The 23390-nt window shown below is 36.7% G+C and overlaps 1 protein-coding gene across 14 annotated transcripts in view; it reads right to left on the reverse strand.

Moving 5' to 3' along the window:
• The window catches only part of PIAS2 (protein inhibitor of activated STAT 2), a 146982-nt gene that overhangs the window by 86785 nt on the left and 36807 nt on the right, over window positions 1–23390 (reverse strand). For 12 of the 14 annotated variants that reach the window (XR_012032589.1, XM_072829485.1, XM_072829486.1 and 9 more), the window contains 2 exons: window positions 14033–14507; window positions 1863–1947 (listed from right to left, as the gene is read on the reverse strand). Coding sequence is in view for 13 of the 14 variants with exons in the window: in XM_072829485.1 (XP_072685586.1) it covers window positions 1863–1947; window positions 14033–14507 (560 nt within the window). In the remaining variant the exon portion in view is untranslated. Of the gene's footprint in view, window positions 1–1862; window positions 1948–14032; window positions 14508–19775; window positions 19883–23390 lie in introns of all 14 variants that reach the window. The other 2 variants (XM_072829478.1, XM_072829476.1) reach the window with 1 other exon arrangement.

Raw genomic sequence — 23390 nt, forward strand, 5'->3', positions numbered from 1 at the left:
AAGTACTTCCAAATTTACAAAAACTCAGTGCAACGTCTTGCACCCAGTGAAAATGAACCACATCAAGTTACATTCATTTCATTTCTTTGATAACTTTCACCTCTAAATTTTGTTTTCTGAAACTATTATTGTGGCTATTGGATCTTTTTTGAGACTAATTCTTGTACTGTCTTTTGTAAATTTTAGTTTTCAACACTTTTCCCCTGCCTGTGGAAGAGGCAGTCTATCTATGCAATTCTCTGTGAGGGCTCAAACTTCAAAGGGTCAGAACATACAATCATGTTGGGATAGTGACAACAGCACTCTCTCCCTCTATATATTAGTAAGGGTGATATGATTAATGAAAGAATCTAAAACACTGTCCCAGACTCTTCCACATAAAGAGAGCATCTTCAAGATGTCAGTGTGCTTAAGTGACATGAGGCCGGTAAGTTTGGATTCACATCTTCAGAGACTTGACCAGGCACATGAAGATATTAAAGACCAAAAAGTCCAACCTTTTTTTTTTTTTAAGATTTTATTTATTTATTCATGAGAGACACAGAGAAAGGGAGAGGCAGAGATACAGGCAGAGGGAGGCTCCATGCAAGGAACCCGATGTGGGACTCAATCCCAGGAATCTGGGATCAGGCTTTGAGCCAAAGGCAGACGCTCAACCGCTGAACCACCCAGGCATCCTAAAAATCCAACCTTAAAAAACGTATGTAGTTGTGTTGAATACAGAATTTCCAAAACTCAACTACAGAATTCTTATTTTTGTAAATTATTAACATTTCAGAGTACACAAGCATTAAATGAACAGCCAAAAAGGAGGCAAAAGACTTCTACTTTGCTCAATTCTTTTAACTCCATAATCCCAGAAAAATCATTTAACCTCCTAGTCTGTTTTCTTATAGTAAATCTTTAAGAATGCAATTTTAAAGAGTCACATAAATAATACATTATTAACACCAATGAGGACTATATTTTTAATTGGAAAAGTAAACACTACATATTTCCTTTTCTTTCCTTTTACATCTCCATTCATTTGCTCTTTAAAAATGTGTCTAAGTTTCTCCAATTTTTCTGAATGGCAAAGTTAAGAGTACTTTTCATAATTGTTTTCAGATTTCTACTAATTTTACGGTCCAGATGACCACAAAGCTCAGAACAGTGTAGTTTATTAATTCTTCTGGGATAAGAACCCGATATCTATCTTAACTCTTAAAGTGCCTCAGTTTGGATGATAACATTTTGGGATATCTTACCTTTAGGCTGCTATCACAAATTCTTTTTTATGCTGCTATATTTGAAATAAAATCTTCCTTTAAAAAAGTTATTACCAGAAAGTAATTCAAAAAATAAGCTGGAGTTTTAGTTAAAGGTTAAAACAGTTTTCTAATACAGAGTATTTATTAATATTTTAGTAAGCATATACTTCGCTTGCTTAAGAAACAATACTCCAACTCTTATGGACTGAATTGTTTCCCCAAAAATCAGGCTGAAGACCTGACCGCCCCCGCCCCCAATATGACCATATGTGAACTTAAAGCGGTAATTACAGCTGAATAACGTTATAAGGTTAGGGCCCTAATCTAATACAAAAGGCTTCCTCATAAGAGGAAAAGACACCAGGAACGCAAAAGCACACAGAAGAAAGGTCACGTGATGCAAGAAGGCAGCCTCTACAAGCCAAGGAGAGAGCCCTCAGAAGAAACCAAATCTGTCGACACCTTAATCTTGGACTTCAATCCTCCCCAATTTTGAGAAAATAAATGTCTGTTGTTTAAGCCATCCAGTCTGTTGTGCTTGTAATGGCAGCCCTAGCACACTAATAATACATCAACATTCATGAAGAAATATATTCCAAACATTCCTCTTACCTGGATATGCATATCTCTCTAACTTGCTGAGGTGTCAGAGCAAAAATAAAAAACTTCTCTTGAAATCGCTGAATACTGCTTTGAACTGGGGAGGGAAAAAAAAAGATAACATTCCAATATCCAAAAGATACAAATCCAAGGATGTAACCATGTGCAGTAACAATGCATTTCTGATCAAGAGTCTGCCAAATTCTGAAATTTGTATGGTTAAAATACTCCAAAATAAAGAAGTAGTAAACTGCAGTCATCTTGGAGTCATGAAAGTCACTTTAAAACAAGCTCAATTTTAAGCATTCAGTCTTTATTCTAACTAATTATAACACAGTCAAAATATAACTCCTCAAAATGACATTTCATCCTTGACTATAGCATTATCAAATGAAAACTTGGGGGAAGTAAAAAACTGCCTCCAGAGCTCTACACTAGACTCAGGTGATCTTTCATTTATTTCTTTGTGTTTTGTTTTCAACCCTTTATATTCAGTTACACAGAACATTCATATAAAATAAAGTTTTCAACTTAAAATTTTTAAGTTGAAAACCTAAAAATCCGAATTACTTTTATACAGATTATCTAGTTAAAAAATTACCTAATGAAGTCATCCTTAACCATGTTATTAAAAACTGAAATCTACTTCACAAAGAACTTTTTAGCAGATTCATCCTGATGTATTATTCATTGTTCTAGTGCTCATTACAAAAAATAATGCAAATAAAGCAAAAGCTAGCATAGAGACCTTCTACTTCCTAACAAGTACTGCCAACAACTCACAAGGCAAAATGGCTCTTGCGTGTGTTATTGGCCAGTTTTCCTGATACATAAATAAACAAAATGCCAGTTAAATATCCAATGTCAGAGGACTTCCATCCACAAGTCACACCAAATTAAGAAAAATATTAAGTACCTGGGTAAAACATTTTAAGAACAGTTTATTATAGCAATTATGTGCCTAGAAATCATGTCATAAAATGGCTCGCATTTTCCTAGAACATTTTAAAAAAGGAGAGGAGGGAGAGGAATGCTGTTTATGATGAAAGCCTAAAAATAAAACAAATGCTAAGTCACAAACCTAAGTATGGAGCAAAAAACACAAACACACAGCTATAGTAGTAAGTCTCTCCATTTCCTCAATCCTTTTCACTCTTCAACACTCTCTTGTGTGGATTTCATTTCCCACTCTCCCCCCAAAGTTAAGGCCATTTCCCTCTCTATCCACAGTTAAGGTCACCAATTACCTCTTAAGTGTCAAATTCAATAGGCTTTGAGATTAGAGGTGAACATATTGTATTTTCAATCAGTTAATGGTATAAGCACCAGTTCCTTCAGCCAGAAACTTCAAAAGGTCTAACATAGGTATAAATGGAGTTCTAGAAGAAGAGAAAAAGGCATTAAAAAAAAAAAAAAGTTTCAGAAATAATGAAAGAATACTGATTAACTGATTGGCATGGGCAGAGAGAGGAGGACCTTTACAGGTCAAAACTAAGCAAAGTAAATACAAAGAAAGCTACCTAGTCACATCAAAATCAAACTACTAAAAGTCAATAATGACTATAAAATCTTGAGAGCAGTCAGGGGAAAAGAACATTACATACAAGGGAAAACCAATATGAATAAAGGCAATGTAAGCCAGAAGTCTTTAAAGTGGTGAAAGGAAAAAACTGTCCCTGGAAAACTCAATACCCCTCAAAAACAGGGTTAAATGATGACTTTTATATAAACAAAAGCCAACAGAATTTGTTGAAAGCAAATAAGTAATAGAAAAGGAAACTGTCAGGATAAAAAGAAATGATACCAAATTCAAAACCCAATTTTCCAGAATAAAAACTACTGCTAACAATAAAGTGGTAAAGGTAAAAGAATGTTGGTTTTTCTTATGATTTCTCTAAAAATACAATTGTTGAAAGCAAAAGTAATGGCACTGAAAGGCAGGATTTTTAAGATAGGCAGAAGGAAAGATACAATAGCAAAAAGGATAGATAAATGAAACTATCTGCCCAAGAGCTGTGATTCTGGCTTCATTCTGATAAGCTTGATTAACACAGATCTAGATGGATCAACTCCTTGTGCACCAAAAATGCCAGGTATCTACAACTACAGCTTTGGTCAGTTCACCCAGTATAAATGCCAGTATCTGAGGCCCGGCCTGGGTAACTGGAGTCAACCTACCCAGGAAGTACCCACATGCCATGAAACTTACACTGAAACTGGAAGGCTTCCATAGTCAGCATATGCCAACATTTATGTACAATTTACAGAACTTGCAGCTTAATGTTAGCAGTTTAGATCTTAGCACATTTTTGCAGAGGCTTTTATTTTGACATACTTTTAGACTTATTATTTGATGGTAAATTTTCTGTCCAAAGCATTAATACCAAATAACTACCCTGTTTCTATGAAGAAAAAAAAAATGGATGTTTCATCACTCTACACCATAACTGAATTCCAGGAACTTACAGCAACAAAAAAAATTGTGCAGATGCTAAGAAAACCCAATTTGTATTAACACTGACCATTTTTATGAGACAATTTTATGACAGAATAGCAGCCAAAAGTACACTAAACTTGCCATAAGGTAAATCTATTAGCAAGACTGTCATTTTCATACAGATGAAGAGAAAGAATGGCAATATATAAAGCAGAAAAATGCAGGTTTTGCCATGCATTTTCTGACCATCAGTGTCTCTAACTTGGGATCAGAAAACCAATTTTACACAGACCACATGAACACTTCCATGTTAATCGTAGCAAATGAAAAAGGAAAAAGACCATGACTCAGGGACATGAATCCGATACTTCACTCAAACTCTTTCCTTTTTTAACAATCCTCCATAAGGTAGATTCTATTTTTCAAAGACAGCTACAACAATATCATCCCATCACACCCTGCTTATAACCTTCCAATGAGGGATCCCTGGGTGGCGCAGTGGTTTGGCGCCTGCCTTTGGCCCAGGGCGCGATCCTGGAAACCCTGGATCGAATCCCACGTCAGGCTCCCGGTGCATGGAGCCTGCTTCTCCCTCTGCCTATGTCTCTGCCTCTCTCTCTCTCTCTCTCTATGTGACTATCATAAATAAATAAAATTAAAAAAAAAAAAATTTAACCTTCCAATGAAGCGGTGGGGTCTCTATCATTCTCCCTTTGAACTTGAATGGCCCCTTGTGACTGCTTTAATTGATGGCAAAGTGATGGCATTCCACACACACACACACACACTCACACACACACTCTTGAGACCCAGCCCAAACTAGACCAGAAGAAAAAGCTTTATTTATGTAGGTATTCTAGTCAAAAACCAAGTGAGTCCAAGCCAACAGGTAGCACAGATACTACATATGAGTGAAGATGCCTTCAAGTGATCCGAGCATCTAGCTATCAAGTCACCCCTCAGTCTCTAAGTCTTCTCAGCTAAGACCCCAGACATCTTGGGCTGGAGACAAGCTAGCCACATACTGTCCTTCCAATTCTTAACAGGGAAAATCCATGAACATAATAAGATGGTTGTTTTACACCACTGTACTTTGGAATGATATATTATACAGCAATAATAAGTAAAACATTGCCACAATTTCATGAAGTAATGTATTAATTTTTTTTTTACAGATTAACTTATTTATCCATGAGAGACAGACAGAGAGACAAAGACATAGGCAGAGGGAGAAGCAAGCTCCTCGCAGGAAGCCCAATGCGGGACTCCATCCCGGATCCCAGGATCACACTGTGAGCCCAAGGCAGATGCTCAACCACTGAGCCACCCAGGTTTCCGAGCATTAATCTTATAAATTCCAAGTTCTATCATTACGTCTAGCTTCATTTATAATTACTAACTGATGAGGCTTGATGATATGACATAATGACTACTCTAGGTTTCTGGATATTGGTTCTTTCTACCTTTTTAAGCATAAGTAAATCAGAATAATCCTGTATCCTCATTTTAGGCCTACTGGTTATTATCCAAGTGATTTAGGAAATTCACATAATATCTCCAAGTCCTTCTTTACTCCTTGATTAAAATGGAAATTAAAAAAAAAAGGTGGATTAGTAAAATGTTAAGATTGTATTTATTTGAGAGAGAGAACAAGAGCAATGAGAGGAGGGAAAGAACACACAGACTGCACCGAGGATGAAGCCCAATGCGGGGCTCCATCTCAGGACTCTGAGATCATAACCTGAGCCAAAATCAGGAGTCAGATGCTTAACTGACCCAGCCACCCAAGCACCCTTCATCTGCCTTTAAGAGGCTGTTTTGTAGGGATCATGACCACAGGGTCATGAGATCCAGTCCTGCATCAGGCTCTGTGCTGAGTCTGCTTAAGATTCTCTCTCAGGGTGCCTGGGTGGCTCAGTTAAGTGTCTTTCCTTCAGTTCAGGTCAAGATCCCAGAGTCCTGGGATCAAGCCTCAAGTCAGGCTCCCTACTCAGTGAAGAGTCTGCCCTTTCCTCTCCCCCTGCCCCTCCCTCCCTGCTCTCTCAAATAAATAAAATCTTTTAAAAAAATTCCTCCCCTCTCAAGCTCACAAAAAAAATTTTTTTAATTTAAAAATAGGGGCGCCTGGGTGACTCAGTGGTTGAGCATCTGCCTTTAGCTCAGGTTGTGATCCTGGGGTCCTGGGAACAAGTCCCACATCGGGCTCCCCACAGGGGGCCTGCTTCTCCCTCTACCTATGTCTCTGCCTCTCTGTATCTCTCGTGAATAAATAAAATATTTTTTAAAAATTAAAAACAAAGGCTGTTTCATGGATCAAATGCAATAACATATTTGAAAGCATCCTGAAAACAATGTGGCACTATATATATATGATGTATTTTCAGTTCCAGAGGTCCCAATCAAAAGTATCTGCTTTTAAAAAGAGCAAAATTTCAAGAAAAAGATATACAGTCCAACAGATGCATTTTGCCAACTATTCAATAATGGCTTTTTCTTGGTAAGATATAGTCAAGTAGAAAATATTTTAACATGCCTAAAAATATGAACTATTGTTAATAAAATAAAAAATTTCTCAAGCTCCCCCATTGCAGAAAGTTATATGGACATCTTTTGATAAGCTAGTTTATATTTGGTCAAGAATGCTTCCTAGCAATGAGTACCTAAGTTAGCAGGGGCTTATAAAATGGCCCACTCAGGGAAGAAATAAACCAAGATGTTTTACAGACAGTTTTGTGGAATATCATGGCTCAGTCTAGCTAATCTATAAAATAAATATATTTTGATACTTTATATCATAAAGTAACAATGAATAAATCAGTTTATTATACTGCACTAAGATCTCTATTCTGATCTATCTACTGCCCTATCACCCATCAATTAACTGTTCCATCACTGCCAATCAATGAATACTCTTAGTTTATTCCTTTTCCTATAGTATCTCTGCATCAAAAGTTAAGAGGGGGAGCAACCCTCAAAAATAAATAAAACTACAGAAAAAAAATAACCAAGTCAAACAATTATAAAAGAAGTGAATATAAAAAGTTCTGTTCTATATTCACAAATTAGCTCATTTTTGGTAACTCATTTCTTAACACACTGGAACTAACAGGCACACAGAATGCTTTCAATAAAACTTAAGTGATTCTACATTCCAATATTCAATTGTTTACAAATAGTTATCATTGACATTGCTTTTTGTGAACACTTTTTAAATGATTATCCTCCTATATACACAAACTTTTCTCATTTAATGAAATTCAACCAGAAACCTGAGCCATTTGAAAGAATTTTATCTATATAGAAATCATCACTGGGACGCCTGGGTGGCTCAGTGGTTTAGGGTCTGCCTTTGGCTCAGGACATGATCCTGGAGTCCTTCTCCCTCTGCCTGTGTCTCTGCCTCTCTGTGTCTTTCATGAATAAACAAAATCTTTAAAAAAAGAAGAAAAAAAAGAAAGAAATCATCACTACATTAATAATCATCAGTGGTGTTTAATACAAAAAGATTTTTTTCCCTATACAACAGCTATAAAAGATCATGTGGGGAGAGTAGAGGTTTCATGCTTCTTATAAGAACGACTTTAATTCAGGATTTTGAAACAGAATAATTGTCAATTTTCCATTTACTAGAAATCATTTCCTTTACCCCATCCTCTTCTTCATCCTCTATATCCAGTTAGTCATTAAGTCCTGCTTTCTAAAAATTTCTTATCAGCTGCTTCCTATCCCTTTTCACTACCACCATCCTACTCAAACCTATTATGGTTCATACAAAACAGCAACGTTGCATCTCTGCCAGCCTCCCAACAGAACATAAGTGCACAGCTGGACACCCTCAGCGTCTTTGTCATCACCCTTCTTCTGCTCAAAAATGCTCAGCAGCGTCCTATTTCAGAATGAACCCAGTCTAAGCTCCCTTATGTATAATCATTTCCATAACAATGGCCTCACCTCTTCCCTAGCAAACCTACATTTCCAGTGTCTTCCCAAGTCTTATGCTCTATTCAAAACAGTTTCCTCAGTCAAGTCTCACAACTATGCCACTTTCATTTCTACTCTCATGACTACTCATAGTTCTCCCCTTTCTTCTCCTATAAATGCCATCAATTTAAAGTAGACAAATACATACTCCAAAGCTCCTTCATGTCTCACTCCTACTCCACGAGGTCCCATCCCTTAGGCTGATACAGTATTTGAGTTTCAGACACAATTTATAGTTCTTCATCACACAGGCATATACCTCATTGCTACCTGGCTCTCATGTTAGCAGTACTTCCCCAACTAGATAACAAACTTCTTAATGGCCATCTTATACTGCTGACTTCTCTGGAATTAGACTACATGGCCATATTCAAATTATATCATTATATACTCATTAACTGGGTTAATAAAAACGATGCAGATAGTGCCTGATTTTATCCAAATTCCTTAGAAGTGAGATTCTATTTTAATGGCTTTCCATTAATGTGAATGAACATCACTTTAAACCTGTTTAACTGTACCCAAAAGCTTAATGAATATTTCCTAATATTCAGGAATTTAAGAATATGAAAAGATTTTGATCCTCATTAATTTTTCACCTTTTAAAAATTAAAAGACTAATAATAAATTAAAAGACCAATACTGATGAGGGTGTAGAGAAAACAGTACATTCATACACTGCTGGATTATAAATGGGCACAAGGCATCTGAAGCAACTGCTGAGAGCAGAGTATCAAAATATCAAGCACTCAAACTCTTTGACCCAATAACTTCACAGAGGCATTACACTTCATAAATATGCACCCAAGTATTCAGAAGCATATATGCAAAAATGTTAACAGCAGCAATGTTTGAAAAACTGCAAGAATAGTGACTGACAATGCTAGATACTAAAATACTTTCACATAAATAAAAAACTAAAAATATCCATCAATAGAATAGTGGTTAAGTGATGGTCCATCTACCAGGTAACAGATCTGTTGTAACCCACAAATCTACAATATATTTCCAATGAACACTTAAGAAAGAGAATCATGAGGCAAAACTCTTAAGAGGTGCTATTGGCAGATGATACTAGAAGAGTGTCCTCTCTCATAAGAAATGTGGCACAGTGGCTCTGCAGTTGGAAAAAGTTATTTTAATGAACAAGAAGAGAAAGAAGATGACATAACATATGCAGAAAAAGAGTTTATTATTGACACAACTCTAGGTGGATAATATATGACATTAAAAGGGACTCCCCCCCACTCCAAAATAGGGGGGGACTTTCCCCTTCTGTTATATTTCTAGGATGTTTGAATTTTCAATTACTAGCGTAAATTACTTTTGTAATCTGAAAAGTACAATGAAGAAACTTTAAGGAATTAAAGACTCAAAATACATTGAAGGTATTTCACAAAATACCAACAGCTAGATGTATCAACATACAATGCTTATAAAACAGAGTGAACAAAATGAGCTAGTCACAAACGTATATATATATGTAAATATACATATATACATATATATACACATACACACACAATCACATAAATTTCAAAAGCCAAGTTAGTTAAACATTACCTTTTTAAAAACTATGTATGGTAAAACAAGTAAAGGAGAGGAACATAAATTCAGAATAGTTATTTAATTCAGAAAAAGCAAAGAGATGGCTTGAAGACACTGGCAATGTTAATATTCCTTTTTAAAAAATTAGCTGGGGGCAGGGAGGGGACCTGGGTGGCTCAGCTGATTAAGTGTCCAACTCTTAATCTCAGCTGAGGTATCAATCTCATGGTCCTGAGTTCAAGCCCTACACTATCTCCACACTGGACATGGAGCCTACTTAAAAAAAAAAAAAAAAAAAAAAAAGGACAAAAAACAAAACTAGGTAGTGGTTTCACAAGTGTTCATTTCATTGATGTTCTTTATATCTTAATATTTTATATATATTCTTTTGTGCAAACTGAATATAGACAAATTTCTTAAACAGAAAATTCCCAAAGGATTTCATCCTCAAAAATTATCTTAAAAAAAAGAAAAAGGCAACTGAAAAAAAAGAGAAAAATACAGCCTGTGAAAGCAAGTCAGAATAGTTATTTAAGGTAAGAGAACAGATTTTTGTTAGTTTTTGGATTATGAGGTTATCCATTTGTTATAGGAAAATCTTAGCTACAAAGAACCTCACTTTTTTTTTTTTAAGATTTTATTTATTTATTCATGAGAGACAGAGAGAGAGAGAGGCAGAGACACAGGCAGAGGGAGAAGCAGGCTCCATGCAGGGAGCCCGATGTGGGACTCAATACCAGGACTCCACGATCACGCCCTGGGCTAAAGGTGGCGCTAAACCGCTGAGCCACTCAGGGATCCCAAAGAACCTCATTTACTATTGTATACATTCATGTTTTTTAGATACCACAGTTTGCCATTTTAAATGCTAAAATATTTTTATTTTAACCATTCTGAATAGAAATAATTCCAAACTACAAAACTATACAACATATCTCCCTAAATAGAATATATACATCATAGTTGTTTGGGGGGGGGGGGTGTTCTTTTTTTCTTTTTTTTTCTTTTTTTTTTTTTTTTAGCATCACTACATGTACTACTACTAGCAGGTTACTGGTTTCAACATCCCAAGCGGTTTGGGAATAATATTTTTTGACCTCTTGTGTCGATTTTTTCTACCATGGCTCTTCTAAGTCTCTCTCGTGTTGTCAGTTAATTCCTACTTAACAATATGTTGATGGCTTAGAAATCATCTAATCAACTGTATATAAAAAATACACAGACTGACATGCAGAGGTCAAGAATATGTGCTTTGAAATACGGATTTGATACCTCTTTTGACTCCTGAGGATTTTTAGTTCTCAATTCCCAAATGTAAACAAGTTTCTCTTATAGCAGGTTTCCAAACAAATGGACTTCCCCAGAATTTTTTTATATTTTCAATATCATAAAACCAAACTAATAAAAACTAAGGAAACTTCTGGATGTCATTACATTGCCTTAGACCCTGTGACACTGAAATTTTCAATTTAAGGTCATTACTGGAAATGATTAAAATTTTTCCACTTTCATTTGGAAGACTGTATGCTGATGCGGTTTTCTAACTTTCTCCCTCCAAGTATAAAGGAACATTTCTTAGATTACGTCTTTATCACTCTGGCATAACAAGATTACATACATTGAGAAAACGATATTCTTTTTCTCCTTAGGGAAAGCAAGACAGGGAAATGTTTATTGTTTTAAAACAAGAATCAGTTTATAAATTCATAAAAACAAAGATAGGCAGGACTCTTAAAAAAACATATGAATACATAACTTTTACATTGAGCTAATATTTCATAAGCCCTGAGGTTATATGTTTTCTCTTACATTCTAATTTAAACTATGACCAAAAGGCAGGTTTTTCTTAGCTACTCGTTAACACAAAGTACCTCGGGCATTATTTTATCTAAGCAAAATGAGATAGGAAATTTATTTTATATTTATTTTAATAAACATTATTTTAATAAACTTATTAAATTATTTATTTTAATAATATTTATTTTAATAAACTTATAAGAAGCCTACTACTACTGTTCTTTAACCTTATGGAGGTTAATGAAAGAGAAACTCTATGAAAAATACTGAAAAGCAAGAGAACTCCAGTTTCTATTTTTGAACAAAGCAGGGAAATAAGGGAAGAAAATCACTAAAGCCTCTCCAGAGTTCATCCCTTGATACACCACTGATGGTAATGAGTAGAGAAGACACATAGCTGCATCTTCTTTCCAGGCATGCAACCCTGTCTCTTCAATCCCTTCCACTGTTAACTACAATCCCACAGGCCCTCTTACCTTCTCAATCCTCACCTTAAACATACTCCTGAACAGTCCCATGAGACAGGGTCACAAAGCATATTACCAGTCTGAATCTTTCTCAAAATACACACAAAAAAATAAATTTGCAATAACTGCTGAGAAAGAAACATGGGAATGAGCCATGATATGGTCCACTGATACATATGAAAAACCATGATAAAAGGAAAAATTAAAATAAAAAATCAGATTTTTGCAAAACTATATGCATAACTTCTGATGGTAAGTAGTAAATCTAAAAAAAATTCTGGAACCATTTTAACCAGATAAATGAACCTGTTAAAAAAAAGTTAAAGATGGGGGTGCCTGGGTGGCTCAGTCAGTTAAGCGTCTGGCTTCAGCTGATCCTGGGGTCCTGGGATGGAGCCCCGTGTTGGGGGGGGTCTCTGCTCAGCAGGGAGCCTGCTTTTCTCTCCCTTTGTCCCTCTCCACCCCCTGCTTGTGCTCTTTCATGCTCTGCCTCAAATGAATGAATAAAATCTTTAAAACAAAAAGTTAAAGATTACAGTAAAAGCATAAAGGAAAGGCAACTGGGTAATAAACATTTAAAATATTTGTTCCTGTTAATTTTAAAATAAAAAATCTAAACAAGATACAAGCTTTCACCTGTCAAAACCACCAAGATTTGTTTCTAGTAACACTGAATAAAGGCAGAAGAGGGATCCCTGGGTGGCTCAGCAGTTTGGCACCTGCCTTTGGCCCAAGGTGTGATCCTGAAGTCCTGAGATTGAGTCCCACATCGGGCTCCCTACACAGGGCCTGCTTCTCCCTGTCTGCCTGTGTGTCTGCCTCTCTCAGTCTCTCATGAATAAATAAAATCTTTAAAAAAAAGTGGGGGGGGGCAGGAAGAAAGGCAATGAGAGATATTCTCTCACTTTGTGTAATGTAAACTGGTTCGCTCTTCTGCAAACTAATTTAGCCAACATCTTTTCAAGAGGCTAAAATTAAAATGTTCTTTTTCTTTGATGCAATAATTCTACTCATAGGGCTTTTCAGAAATAATAAAACGTGAACACAGAATCCTTATTTCATAATGAATGTAATTAAGAAATAAAATGCATTACTCTACTTGCCTGGCTAAGTATTGCCAGATATAAACATTTAAAGGGAGGAGAAAGGGGCTGGGAGAAGCATTAGCCACCTTGGTCTGCCACCAAACAGACCATACTGACTCCATTAACCAGTTCTACCCCTCGAAATTTCCTTCTGGCTCAACCAAGATACACAGCAGCATAATCCTATACAAAAGGAAAAAAGCACATCGATGTTTTTAAGCGAGTTCTCATATGACTCGAAATAAAAAGGGTTTTTCCAGGATGAGGGGGAAAAAAATCTCCCAAATTAACTATGAAATACTATTTCCCAAACAATTTATTTCACTGAAAAATCCAAATACCTCTGTAATGATTTCATTAGGCAATAAGAAATTATACCATTATAACAAAGAAGGCCACTGATGTAGGTAAAAACTTGTTAAAGTCCCAATTTTTAGTAGTGATAAAATTTATTAAATTTTCTGAGCAGCTGATGGATATTAAAAAAGCTAAACGTGTGTCAAACTCAGTTTAGAAAAAAATTAAGTATAAAAGATGTCTTAGGAAAGCAGTTTAAACATTGTTAAACAGAAACCAAATCTCTGTAAAAATATCAAAACACAAATTATAGACAGCAAGCAATATTTGTACCTGTTCCTACATACACACAGAATTAATTTGAGTTCTAAGCTGCAAGAATGCTAGTATGATGAACTAACAGTTCTATACTAGATTTCTTTCACAGTTGCCAATATTTTTTATCTGGCATTGATTTGGCATTAATGTCTCAATTTTATAGTATTAAAAGTAAATCATTAATCACTAGTTGAAGGCCTCTTGCTTTAATTATTCTCTCGTCCGAAAGGAACTGATTTCTCTGACACTTACCTAAACTCGTGGGCTTGATGAGAACATCAAGGACATCATAAAAGGGCAAGTTTTTTAACTGCACGTCAGGATGGACAGGAGGAATTGGGGGAGATGGCTGCTGCATCTCAAACGTGGGCTTAGTGTCTTGAAGCAGCACAGAACCAACAGGAGAGGATGGTGAGTGAGGCGTAACTGAGGTGGAAGGCAGCGCGTGGATTCCAGCCACAGCCAAGTCAGGTTCTACAGGTGATGAGCTACCATCCAAATTGAAAACTGAAGATTTGATTGTGGATAAATCAGAAAGTCCTTCAAGAGTCCGTGGGTATCGGCGTCTGTACAATTCTCGGATTTTAATCTGAACCGCAGGGCTGCAGCCACTCTTCAATAAATGCAACGCCCTCATCAGGAGGTCATGTTTGCGTCCACTTTTATTCCGTCCAGCAAAGCCTAGTAACACTTGTAGTTCAGAAACCCTAAAGCTAGAAACCATATTCTAAAAGGAAAGGGAAAAGAAGGACATAAGTCAAGAGTCACCCTCAAGCACATAAAAACCCCCATCTAAAATACAGGGTAAAATCTGAATTTACCAGCATTTTATCATGTGGTATATGCTAGTACCCAGCATTATCACATACCACTTAGAATCGATCCTATTTAGAGCCACTGCCCGCCCAAGTTACATTCAAGTCATGGTGTTAATTAGGGTTTGCTGAATTCTTAATTTTGATAATCAGTTTCTATTTCCACTTATGTGATTATGCTCAAGTATAAACCCGTATTTGCTTTATGACTATGAAATTCATAACCAGTGAATACTTCCTTTTCAAAATTAAGTCCTATCGATACAAAATGTAATGTTACAGCACTGTTATATATTAACCAAACAAAAAATCAGATTTTTGCAAAACTATATGCATAACTTCTGATGGTAAGTAGTAAATCTACAAAATCAAGACAAAACTGTGATCCAAAATCCCATGATTTTTCACTTAATAATTTCAAAATTATTAAGGAACAAACAACATAAGAAAAATAAGTTATTTTTAAATATTAAAGCTAAAAACCACATACATCTTATTGAGCATAGTTCTCAAACAACTGAAATCTCCAGCTGATAAGAAAAAGACCTTTGAAAAGCCAAGGAAAGGGGACGCCTGGGTGGCTAAGCAGCTGAGCATCTACCTTTGGCTCAGGACATAATCCTGGAGTCCCAGGTTCGAGTCCCACATTGGGCTCCCCGCATGGAGCCTGCTTCTCCCTCTGCCTCTTTCTCTGCCTCTGTGTCTCTTGTGAATAAATAAAATCTTTAAAAAAAAAAAAAAAAAAAAAAAAAGCAGCCAGGGAAAGGATTAGCTGTAAATCTTAAAAGGCAAGATTCCCTCCATGCCACCCTCCTGACTTGTTCTGGGTATAAAATGAAGCTTATAAGCAGCTCTTGCTTCAGATTTCACCATCTACTTATTCAACCAGGCTAGCAAATACTTTTAACTTACTTGCTGCCTCTTAAGTCTATCTACTTGATGATTTTCAGAATCTGGGAGGTTAAACCACACCTGGGTCAGATTTACTAGTACACAAGTGCCCCATCTAGTCAGAAAGCAGAGTACGACTTGGAGCTGACCCTCACAATTCAACCCTAAGGAAACTTTGCCCATCCCTCCTCCTCCAGGAGAAGTGCTACACACTCCAGAGCTACCTGGGATTCCCTCTCAACCTGGTAGGTCTGCCGGGGCAACACCTACAGCTGGTACTGATTCATCAAAGTCCTCTGATCTCAACTTTTAAGTCTCACTGACAGCCCAGAAGCAATGGTTTAAACTCCAGTTGGCTTTTAAACAGTTGTCAGGAATAAGGAGTACTTGTTTTCTAAAAAGCAAATAAATTTAAATATATCAAAGTAATCTGTATGTACAAGTTGTATCACAATTCTATTTCATATACTGTTTCCATATTTCATATTGTACAAGTCAGAGAACACTAAGTTGTACTCCTCGCAACCATTTTTTATTCTCAACTAGCATGTTCCAAAAGAAAAAAGAACCACACAATTCTAATTTTTTTGTACCTAACATTAAAAGTTAATTGATATGGTTTATTTAATCCAATATATCAAAAGTATTATTTCAACATGTAATCAATTTTTGTAATTCAAAAATAATCCATTGTTTCTGGAGTGCCTGCATGGCTCAGTCAGTTAAGTGTCCAACTCTTGGTTCCAGCTCAGGTCATGATTTTAGGGTTGTGGAACTGAGCCCCACTCAGTGGGAAGTCTGCTTGAGATTCTCCCTCCCTCTCCCTCTGCCATTCCCCTTGCATGCGTGTATGCTTGCTCTTTCTCTAAAATAAATCTCTTTTTGAAATCAATCTTTTAAAAGGGTCAATGAGATATTTTTTAATACCAAGTCTTCAATATCCAGTGAAGCACATCTGGGAGCACATCTCCATTTGGACTAACCACATTTCAAGTGCTTCCAAAACCTCATGCGGCCAGCAGCTACCACACTGGACAGTACAGTTCTAAATCACACTCTAATAGCAACATACAGCACAACACATGGTCTTCACACTTCAACTGGCTTCATTTCCTCCACATATTAAAATAAAGATTTTAGGGATCCCTGGGTGGCGCAGAGGTTTGGCGCCTGCCTTTGGCCCAGGGCGCGATCCTGGAGACCCGGGATCAAATCCCACGTCGGGCTCCTGGTGCATGGAGCCTGCTTCTCCCTCTGCCTATGTCTCTGCCTCTCTCTCTCTCTCTGTGACTATCATAAATAAATAAAAATTAAAAAAATATAAAAATAAAAAAATAAAGATTTTATCTCTTACCCCAAATGCTAGGTGAAGGTGAAAAACAAGACAATAACGTGACCTCAAGTTACAATCTACCCAAGGTTTCACGCATAAAAAGGACTATGACAGCTTTCTCAAGTGTCTTGCCAAGCGAGAACACAATGTATCTTTCCCAAAGTCCCCAATCCTAATACTTGAACTGAAGCTGGCTTATACTACAGTAGCGTAAGCAACATTAAACCATGAGAACACTAACACAGTCATACATATAAAAGATATCTGGGATATTTTCTAAAGAAATCTAACTCAATTCATTACTTTGCTTCCCTCCTTCTATTTATTTTCAGATTATTCTCTGCTTTAAAGAGATTTTTCAGAAATGACAAAAAAGAACACAAAATCATCCTAAGCTTGGCTCTCAAAATGTGATGGGAGGGATCCCTGGGTGGCACAGCGGTTTGGCGCCTGCCTTTGGCCCAGGGCGCGATCCTGGAGACCCGGGATCGAATCCCACGTCGGGCTCCCGGTGCATGGAGCCTGCTTCTCCCTCTGCCTGTGTCTCTGCCTCTCTCTCTCTCTGTGACTATCATAAATAAATAAAAATTAAAAAAAAAAATGTGATGGGAGGTCTCACATCTCTTATTTCCAATGATAACTTTATGTGACAAAAAATGCAAATGTAACTGGCTAGACCCAGTAGCTGTTGTAAATATACAATCAAAAAGGAAGAAAGAGCTGAGGGCTCACAACATGAATGTGGAATCAGGAAATTCTGAAGCAAAAAGAAATCCCTCAGGTTGTGGAAAGGCAAAGGAAAGGAGAACAGACAAGGATGGTCTCCGTATCGCAAAACGCTGTGAAGACAAAGTGCCACTGGAAAAGGGCGGCCACGAACCTACGATGCTGCCAGAAAGCTTCCCAACAGCAACCAGCAGTCATATTCAGGACAAGTCCCAGCATCCAGACTCAGGAGCTTAGAAAAGTCACTTCATCCCTCCAGCCATCTATTTATATTCAGAAACATACAACAACAAAAACTCCTCTATTTAGAATTCACTATTAAGATACTCTCTAGGGAACTTACCAAGTCCCATTCTAGGAATATGTTTTTCTAGACAAACCTTGCTGGATCCCATTTCCTCTTAAACAGACAAAGGGCAGCACTTTAACTCAGTCTTCAACCAAATTTCAGCTGTCACCAAGTTAGGTGCGCCTGCTATAAAGACCACTAAGAACAGATTTCAGCTACTGTTTTCCCAACCTCGAATGTCTACAGCTTTAATATAATTTTTGTATAATATTTTCCAAGTGTACTTTATCCAGTCCATCTTGCCTCCCAAAGTCTGTCTTCTAATACTTTGGTGACAACTGCTTTATGCTCTATGCAAAAGAATTACTCAATAAATGCTTGGTAAATGATTTTAAGGAAATTCTATGAACTAGAGAGAAATGTTGGCAGGACTGATCTTTAAAAAGATATGTGAACAATTTGGATCTCTAAACAAAAGATACAAATTAAGACTAGGTCTTTAAATCAACTTATCAAATTCAAGTAACAATATTATTTAAAAAATTAAAGCTGGGTCATATAATTGGAACATCACACAAGGAATGAAGGCAAACTAAAGGTGCTATATTTAGAAAATCTCATTAAGAAAGTAAGTATGAGGGATGCTGGGTGGCTCAGTGGTTGAGCATCTGCCTTCAGCTCAGGTCATGATCCTGGGGTCCTGGGATCACGTCCCACATCAGACTCGCCATGGGAAGTCTGCTTCTCCCTCCCCCTCTGCCTGTGTCTCTGCCTCTCTTTCATAAATAAAATCTTAAAAAAAATAAAATAAATATGATAGTTACACGCAATAACCAACGAGTAAAAAGATTTCCTTGAGATTGCTCTTCATCTTAGGCATGAGATAGAAACTTCACAGGCAGTCTGGAATTTGGGGAAGCTCTAATAGGTTGGAAGTCATGATAAAGATCAACACAAACTTTGTAGATAGATACTCCATCCATTAGGATGTAGAATATGGGGTAGGGAAAGGAACTGCTGAAGGAAACTGATAAGTCACATTATTATCACTGCCTATCCCAACTACAATATTAAAGCAACTCACCTCTTCACTTATACATAGTAATGCATAAAGAAAAACCACCAGATATATAATCAATACATCAAAGGACTGACCAACCTGTAAGAGAAACTATGTAACAAATTAGATACTCCCAATTCCTTTTTTTTTTTAATATTTTATTTATTTATTCATAAAAGACAGAGAGAGTGGCAGAGACACAGGCAGAGGGAGAAGCAGGCTCCATGCGGGGAACCCGATGCGGGATTCGATCCCGGGTCTCCAGGATCATGCCCTGGGCTGAAGGCAGCGCTAAACCACTGAGCCACCCGGGATGCCCGATACTCCCAATTCCTAACTATTGCCCATTTCAGAGGTCATAGGAGGCCTTAGTTCCTAGCACTGTATTCCTGTGAATTCACATTTTTCCTATAATTAAATCCCTTTTACTTGAGAGATTGTATGTGGATCTCTTCCTCCCAACACATTGATTAAACTAACTCTTAAGCTGAAGGAATCGAAATTGAAAACCATCAAAAGAAACAATAAAGAGAATACTACATTTCAAAATCTGTAAAATAAGCCAAAACTAGGGAGAGCATCTCCATAAATGCTTCTATTATTATACAAAATTTACAATTAAGTATTTCAAAAAGCAAAAAAGTAGCAAACACACACCCTCAAAATGAGTAAAGAATTAAAGGATAAAAACAAACCAATCATAAATTAGAAAGCAAAATGCAGAAAAATATTTAACATGAAGTCCAAAAAAAGGAAAGAAAATAGTCTTGAGAATGCAAAAAAGAACATGAAAGACAGCAGCAAATTTCTTTAAAGAGAATAACGTGTGCAACTATACTCTAACTTAAAGTTATTTGCTAGAAAAACATAAATTACTCCACCTGATTATCCGTGCCCACTCCACTTCCAAAAGATCTACACCCAAACAGCTTGATGAATAAATAAATTCTACTAAACCTTCAAAGAAAAGATGGAATTGTTTCTTAAACTGTTCAAAACAAGAAAGTTAAATACATGTTAGAAGACAAACATGATAAAACATCTGAACACAAATTTTTTAAACATGCAAGTTATTGTGTGCCAAACCTCGGCAGAGAGTCAGACTTATTAAAACAAAAATTTAAGTAAAAGTCAAATGAAACAAGGAGCCTGGTATACCACCAATTCCTTCTTATTTCCCAATATGGACCACAGAAATCTTTTTGTAATTCATCAACATTTCCAGTGAGTACAAACACAAAAGCCCTCAATGTACCCAAATATAGTTTAACTTAGGAAAATAAAAACAGCTTAAAATAAACCATGTACAACACTTGGTTAAGATGATTTCTATGCTTAAAGTTGCATGCTAAAATACTTACAGATAAAAATCATACAATGTATGGAATTTCCTTTAAAATCATTTGAGGACACTCCAAATAGTCAAAGCAATCTCCAAGAAAGTAGAACAAAGCTGTAGGCACCAGGCTCCCTGTTTTCAAACTATATTACACAGCTACAGGATCCCTGGGTGGCTCAGCGGTTTAGCGCCTGCCTCTGGCCCAGGGCCTGATCCTGGAGACCCGGGATCAAGTCCCACATCAGGCTCCCTGCATGGAGCCTGCTTCTCCCTCTGCCTGTGTGTCTCTGCCAATCTCTCTGCCTCTCATGAAAAAATAAATAAAATCTTTTAAAAAAACAAACAGGGATCCCTGGGTGGCGCAGAGGTTTGGCGCCTGCCTTTGGCCCAGGGCGCGATTCTGGAGACCCAGGATCGAATCCCACATCGGGCTCCCGGTGCATGGAGCCTGCTTCTCCCTCTGCCTATGTCTCTGCCTCTCTCTCTCTCTCTCTGTGACTATCGTAAATAAATAAAAATTTAAAAAAAAATTTATAAAAAAAAAAAAAAAACAAACAAAAGAGTAAGGCATTTGTATGAAAACACATATAAATCAATGGGACAGATTAGAGAGCCCAGAAATAAACCCTATCATATATGGTCAATTAATTCATGACAAAGGAGCCAAGATTATACAATGGAGAAAAGACTGTCTCTTCAATAAATGATGCTGGGAAAATTGGACAGCTACCTGCTACATGCTAAAGAACGAAATTGGACTATTATCTTACACTACACAAAGATCTGAACATAAGACCTGTAATCATAAAACTCCTAGAAGAAAACAAGGCCAGTAAGCTCCTTGACATAGGCCTTGGCAATGTCATTTTGAATCTGATACCACAAGCAAAAGCAACAACAAAAACACCAAGTGGGACCACATCAAATCGAAAAGCTTCCACAAAGCAAAGGAAACCATCAACAAAATGAAAAGATAACCTATGCAATGAAAGAAAATATCTGCAAATCATGTATCTGGATAAGGTGAGAATATCCAAAACATATCAAGAACTTAGAAAAATCAACAACCAAAAAAAAGTCCAATTAAAAATTGGGCAGATTTGCAATGACTCAGATGGTTCTAGCTCCAGAGTACTCTAAAGTGTAATAAGTCAGTCAGAGAAAGACAAATACCATATGATTTCACGCATATGTGGAATATAAGACACAAACAAGCAAGCAAAGGGGGAAAAAGAGAGGGGCAAACCAAGAAAGACTCTTAACTACAGAGAACAAACTGATAGTTATCAAAAGGGAGGTGGAAGGATGATTTTAAAATGGTGATGGAGATGAAGGAGTGCACTTGTGATGAGCACTGGGTGTTATATGGAATCGCTGAATCACTAAACTGTACACCTTAAATTTACACTATATGTTAACTTACTGGAATTTAAATAAAAACTTAAAGTGGGCAAACAATTTGAATAGACACTTTTCAAATAAAGACATATACATGTGGCTAAAAGAGTCATGAAATAATGCTCAATATCACTAATTATCAGGGAACTGCAAATCAAAACCACAATGAGATATCACCTCACACCTGTCAGAGTAGCTACGATCAAAATAGACAACAAAGTTACTGAGATTGTAGAGAAGAGGGAAAACTCTTGTGTGCTATTAGTGGTAGGGTAAATGGGTACAGCCACTATGGCAACCGGATGCAGGTTCCTCAAAAAATTAAAAATAGAACTACCAAAGAATCCACCAATTCCACTTGTGGTTATTTACCTGAAAAAAACTAAACACTTTATAACTCAAAACGATATGTGCACCACTGCCAAGTTCACTGCATCATTACTCAAATATAATAGCCAAGATATGGAAACTACCTAAGTGTCCATAAACGGATAAATGAATAAAGCAGCTATATATCAACACGCAGCCCTCACAGCTTTATACATAAAGCAACTTCTACGCATATATACAATATTACTCATCCATATAAAAAAATGAAATCTTGTCATTTGTGACAACATGGATGAACCCTGAGGGCATTATGCTAGGCAAAATAAGTCAGGCAGAGAAAGGCAAATACTACAGGATCTCACTTATATGTGGAATCTAAAAGCAAAAAAAAAAAAAAAAAAGAAAACCAAGCTCATAGGTACAGAGAACAGACTGGTGGTTCAAGGGGACAGGTGAAGGGCTTCAAAAGGTACAAACTTTCAGTTATAAAATAAATAAAGGGGATGTAATGTTCAGCATGATGAATACAGTTAATAATAGTATATTGTGGGGCACCTGGGTGGCTCAGTCAGTTAAGCGTCCGACTCTTGATCTCAGTTCAGGTCTTGATCTCAGGGTCATGAGTTCAAACCCCGCACTGGGCTCCACGCTGGGCGTGGAACCTACTTAAAAACAAAAAAACAAAACAAAACAAAAAAACAGCATATTGTATATCTGAAAGTTGCTGAGATCTTCAAAGTTCTCATCACAAGAGAAATATTTTTGGTAACTGTAAGGTGATGGATATTTACTAGATTTATTGTGGTAATCATCCTGCAATGCATACAAATATTGTACATCTGAAACTAATACATTATATGTCAATAATACCTCAATTAAGAAAATAATAAAAAATATTACCTGAAACCTGGAAAAAAAAAAGTCATTGCCAGGAATGAGTGGAGACATGAAAAAAGAGTAAGAGTACAAAGATAAGAGGTGATCTCTGCTGAAGCTCAGGGTACATGGGGAATTCTCTACCTTTGCAAGAATGTTTCCACTATAAAGAGTTTGCTTCAATGGGGGAAACTAGTTGTGGGTTATATACGACTCTGTGTACTATCTTCCCAACTTTTCCATAAATCTGAAAGTATTTTAGATTTAATCAAGCAAAAATTGCTGGTTGTTTGAATGCAGGGAAAAAAACAGATTGTGGTCTAAATACCATTTCCCACAAAAAGAACCAGGCTCCAAAAAAAAAAAAAAGAGAGAGAGAGAGAGAACCCAGGCTCCTTGAGGAAATGGCTAATTGCAAGTCTGGGATAAAAAATGCACAAGAATATTTTATAATACCAGAAAGCAAAGGAATTATCAAAGACTACTGGAATCTTGTCAGAAGGAAACAGAAAACCACCCAGTAGCCCAAGACAGGAAAATCTAACCATCAAAG

Source organism: Canis lupus, chromosome 6, assembly GCF_048164855.1.
Source record: "Canis lupus baileyi chromosome 6, mCanLup2.hap1, whole genome shotgun sequence".
In the NCBI taxonomy this organism is placed as follows: domain Eukaryota; kingdom Metazoa; phylum Chordata; class Mammalia; order Carnivora; family Canidae; genus Canis; species Canis lupus.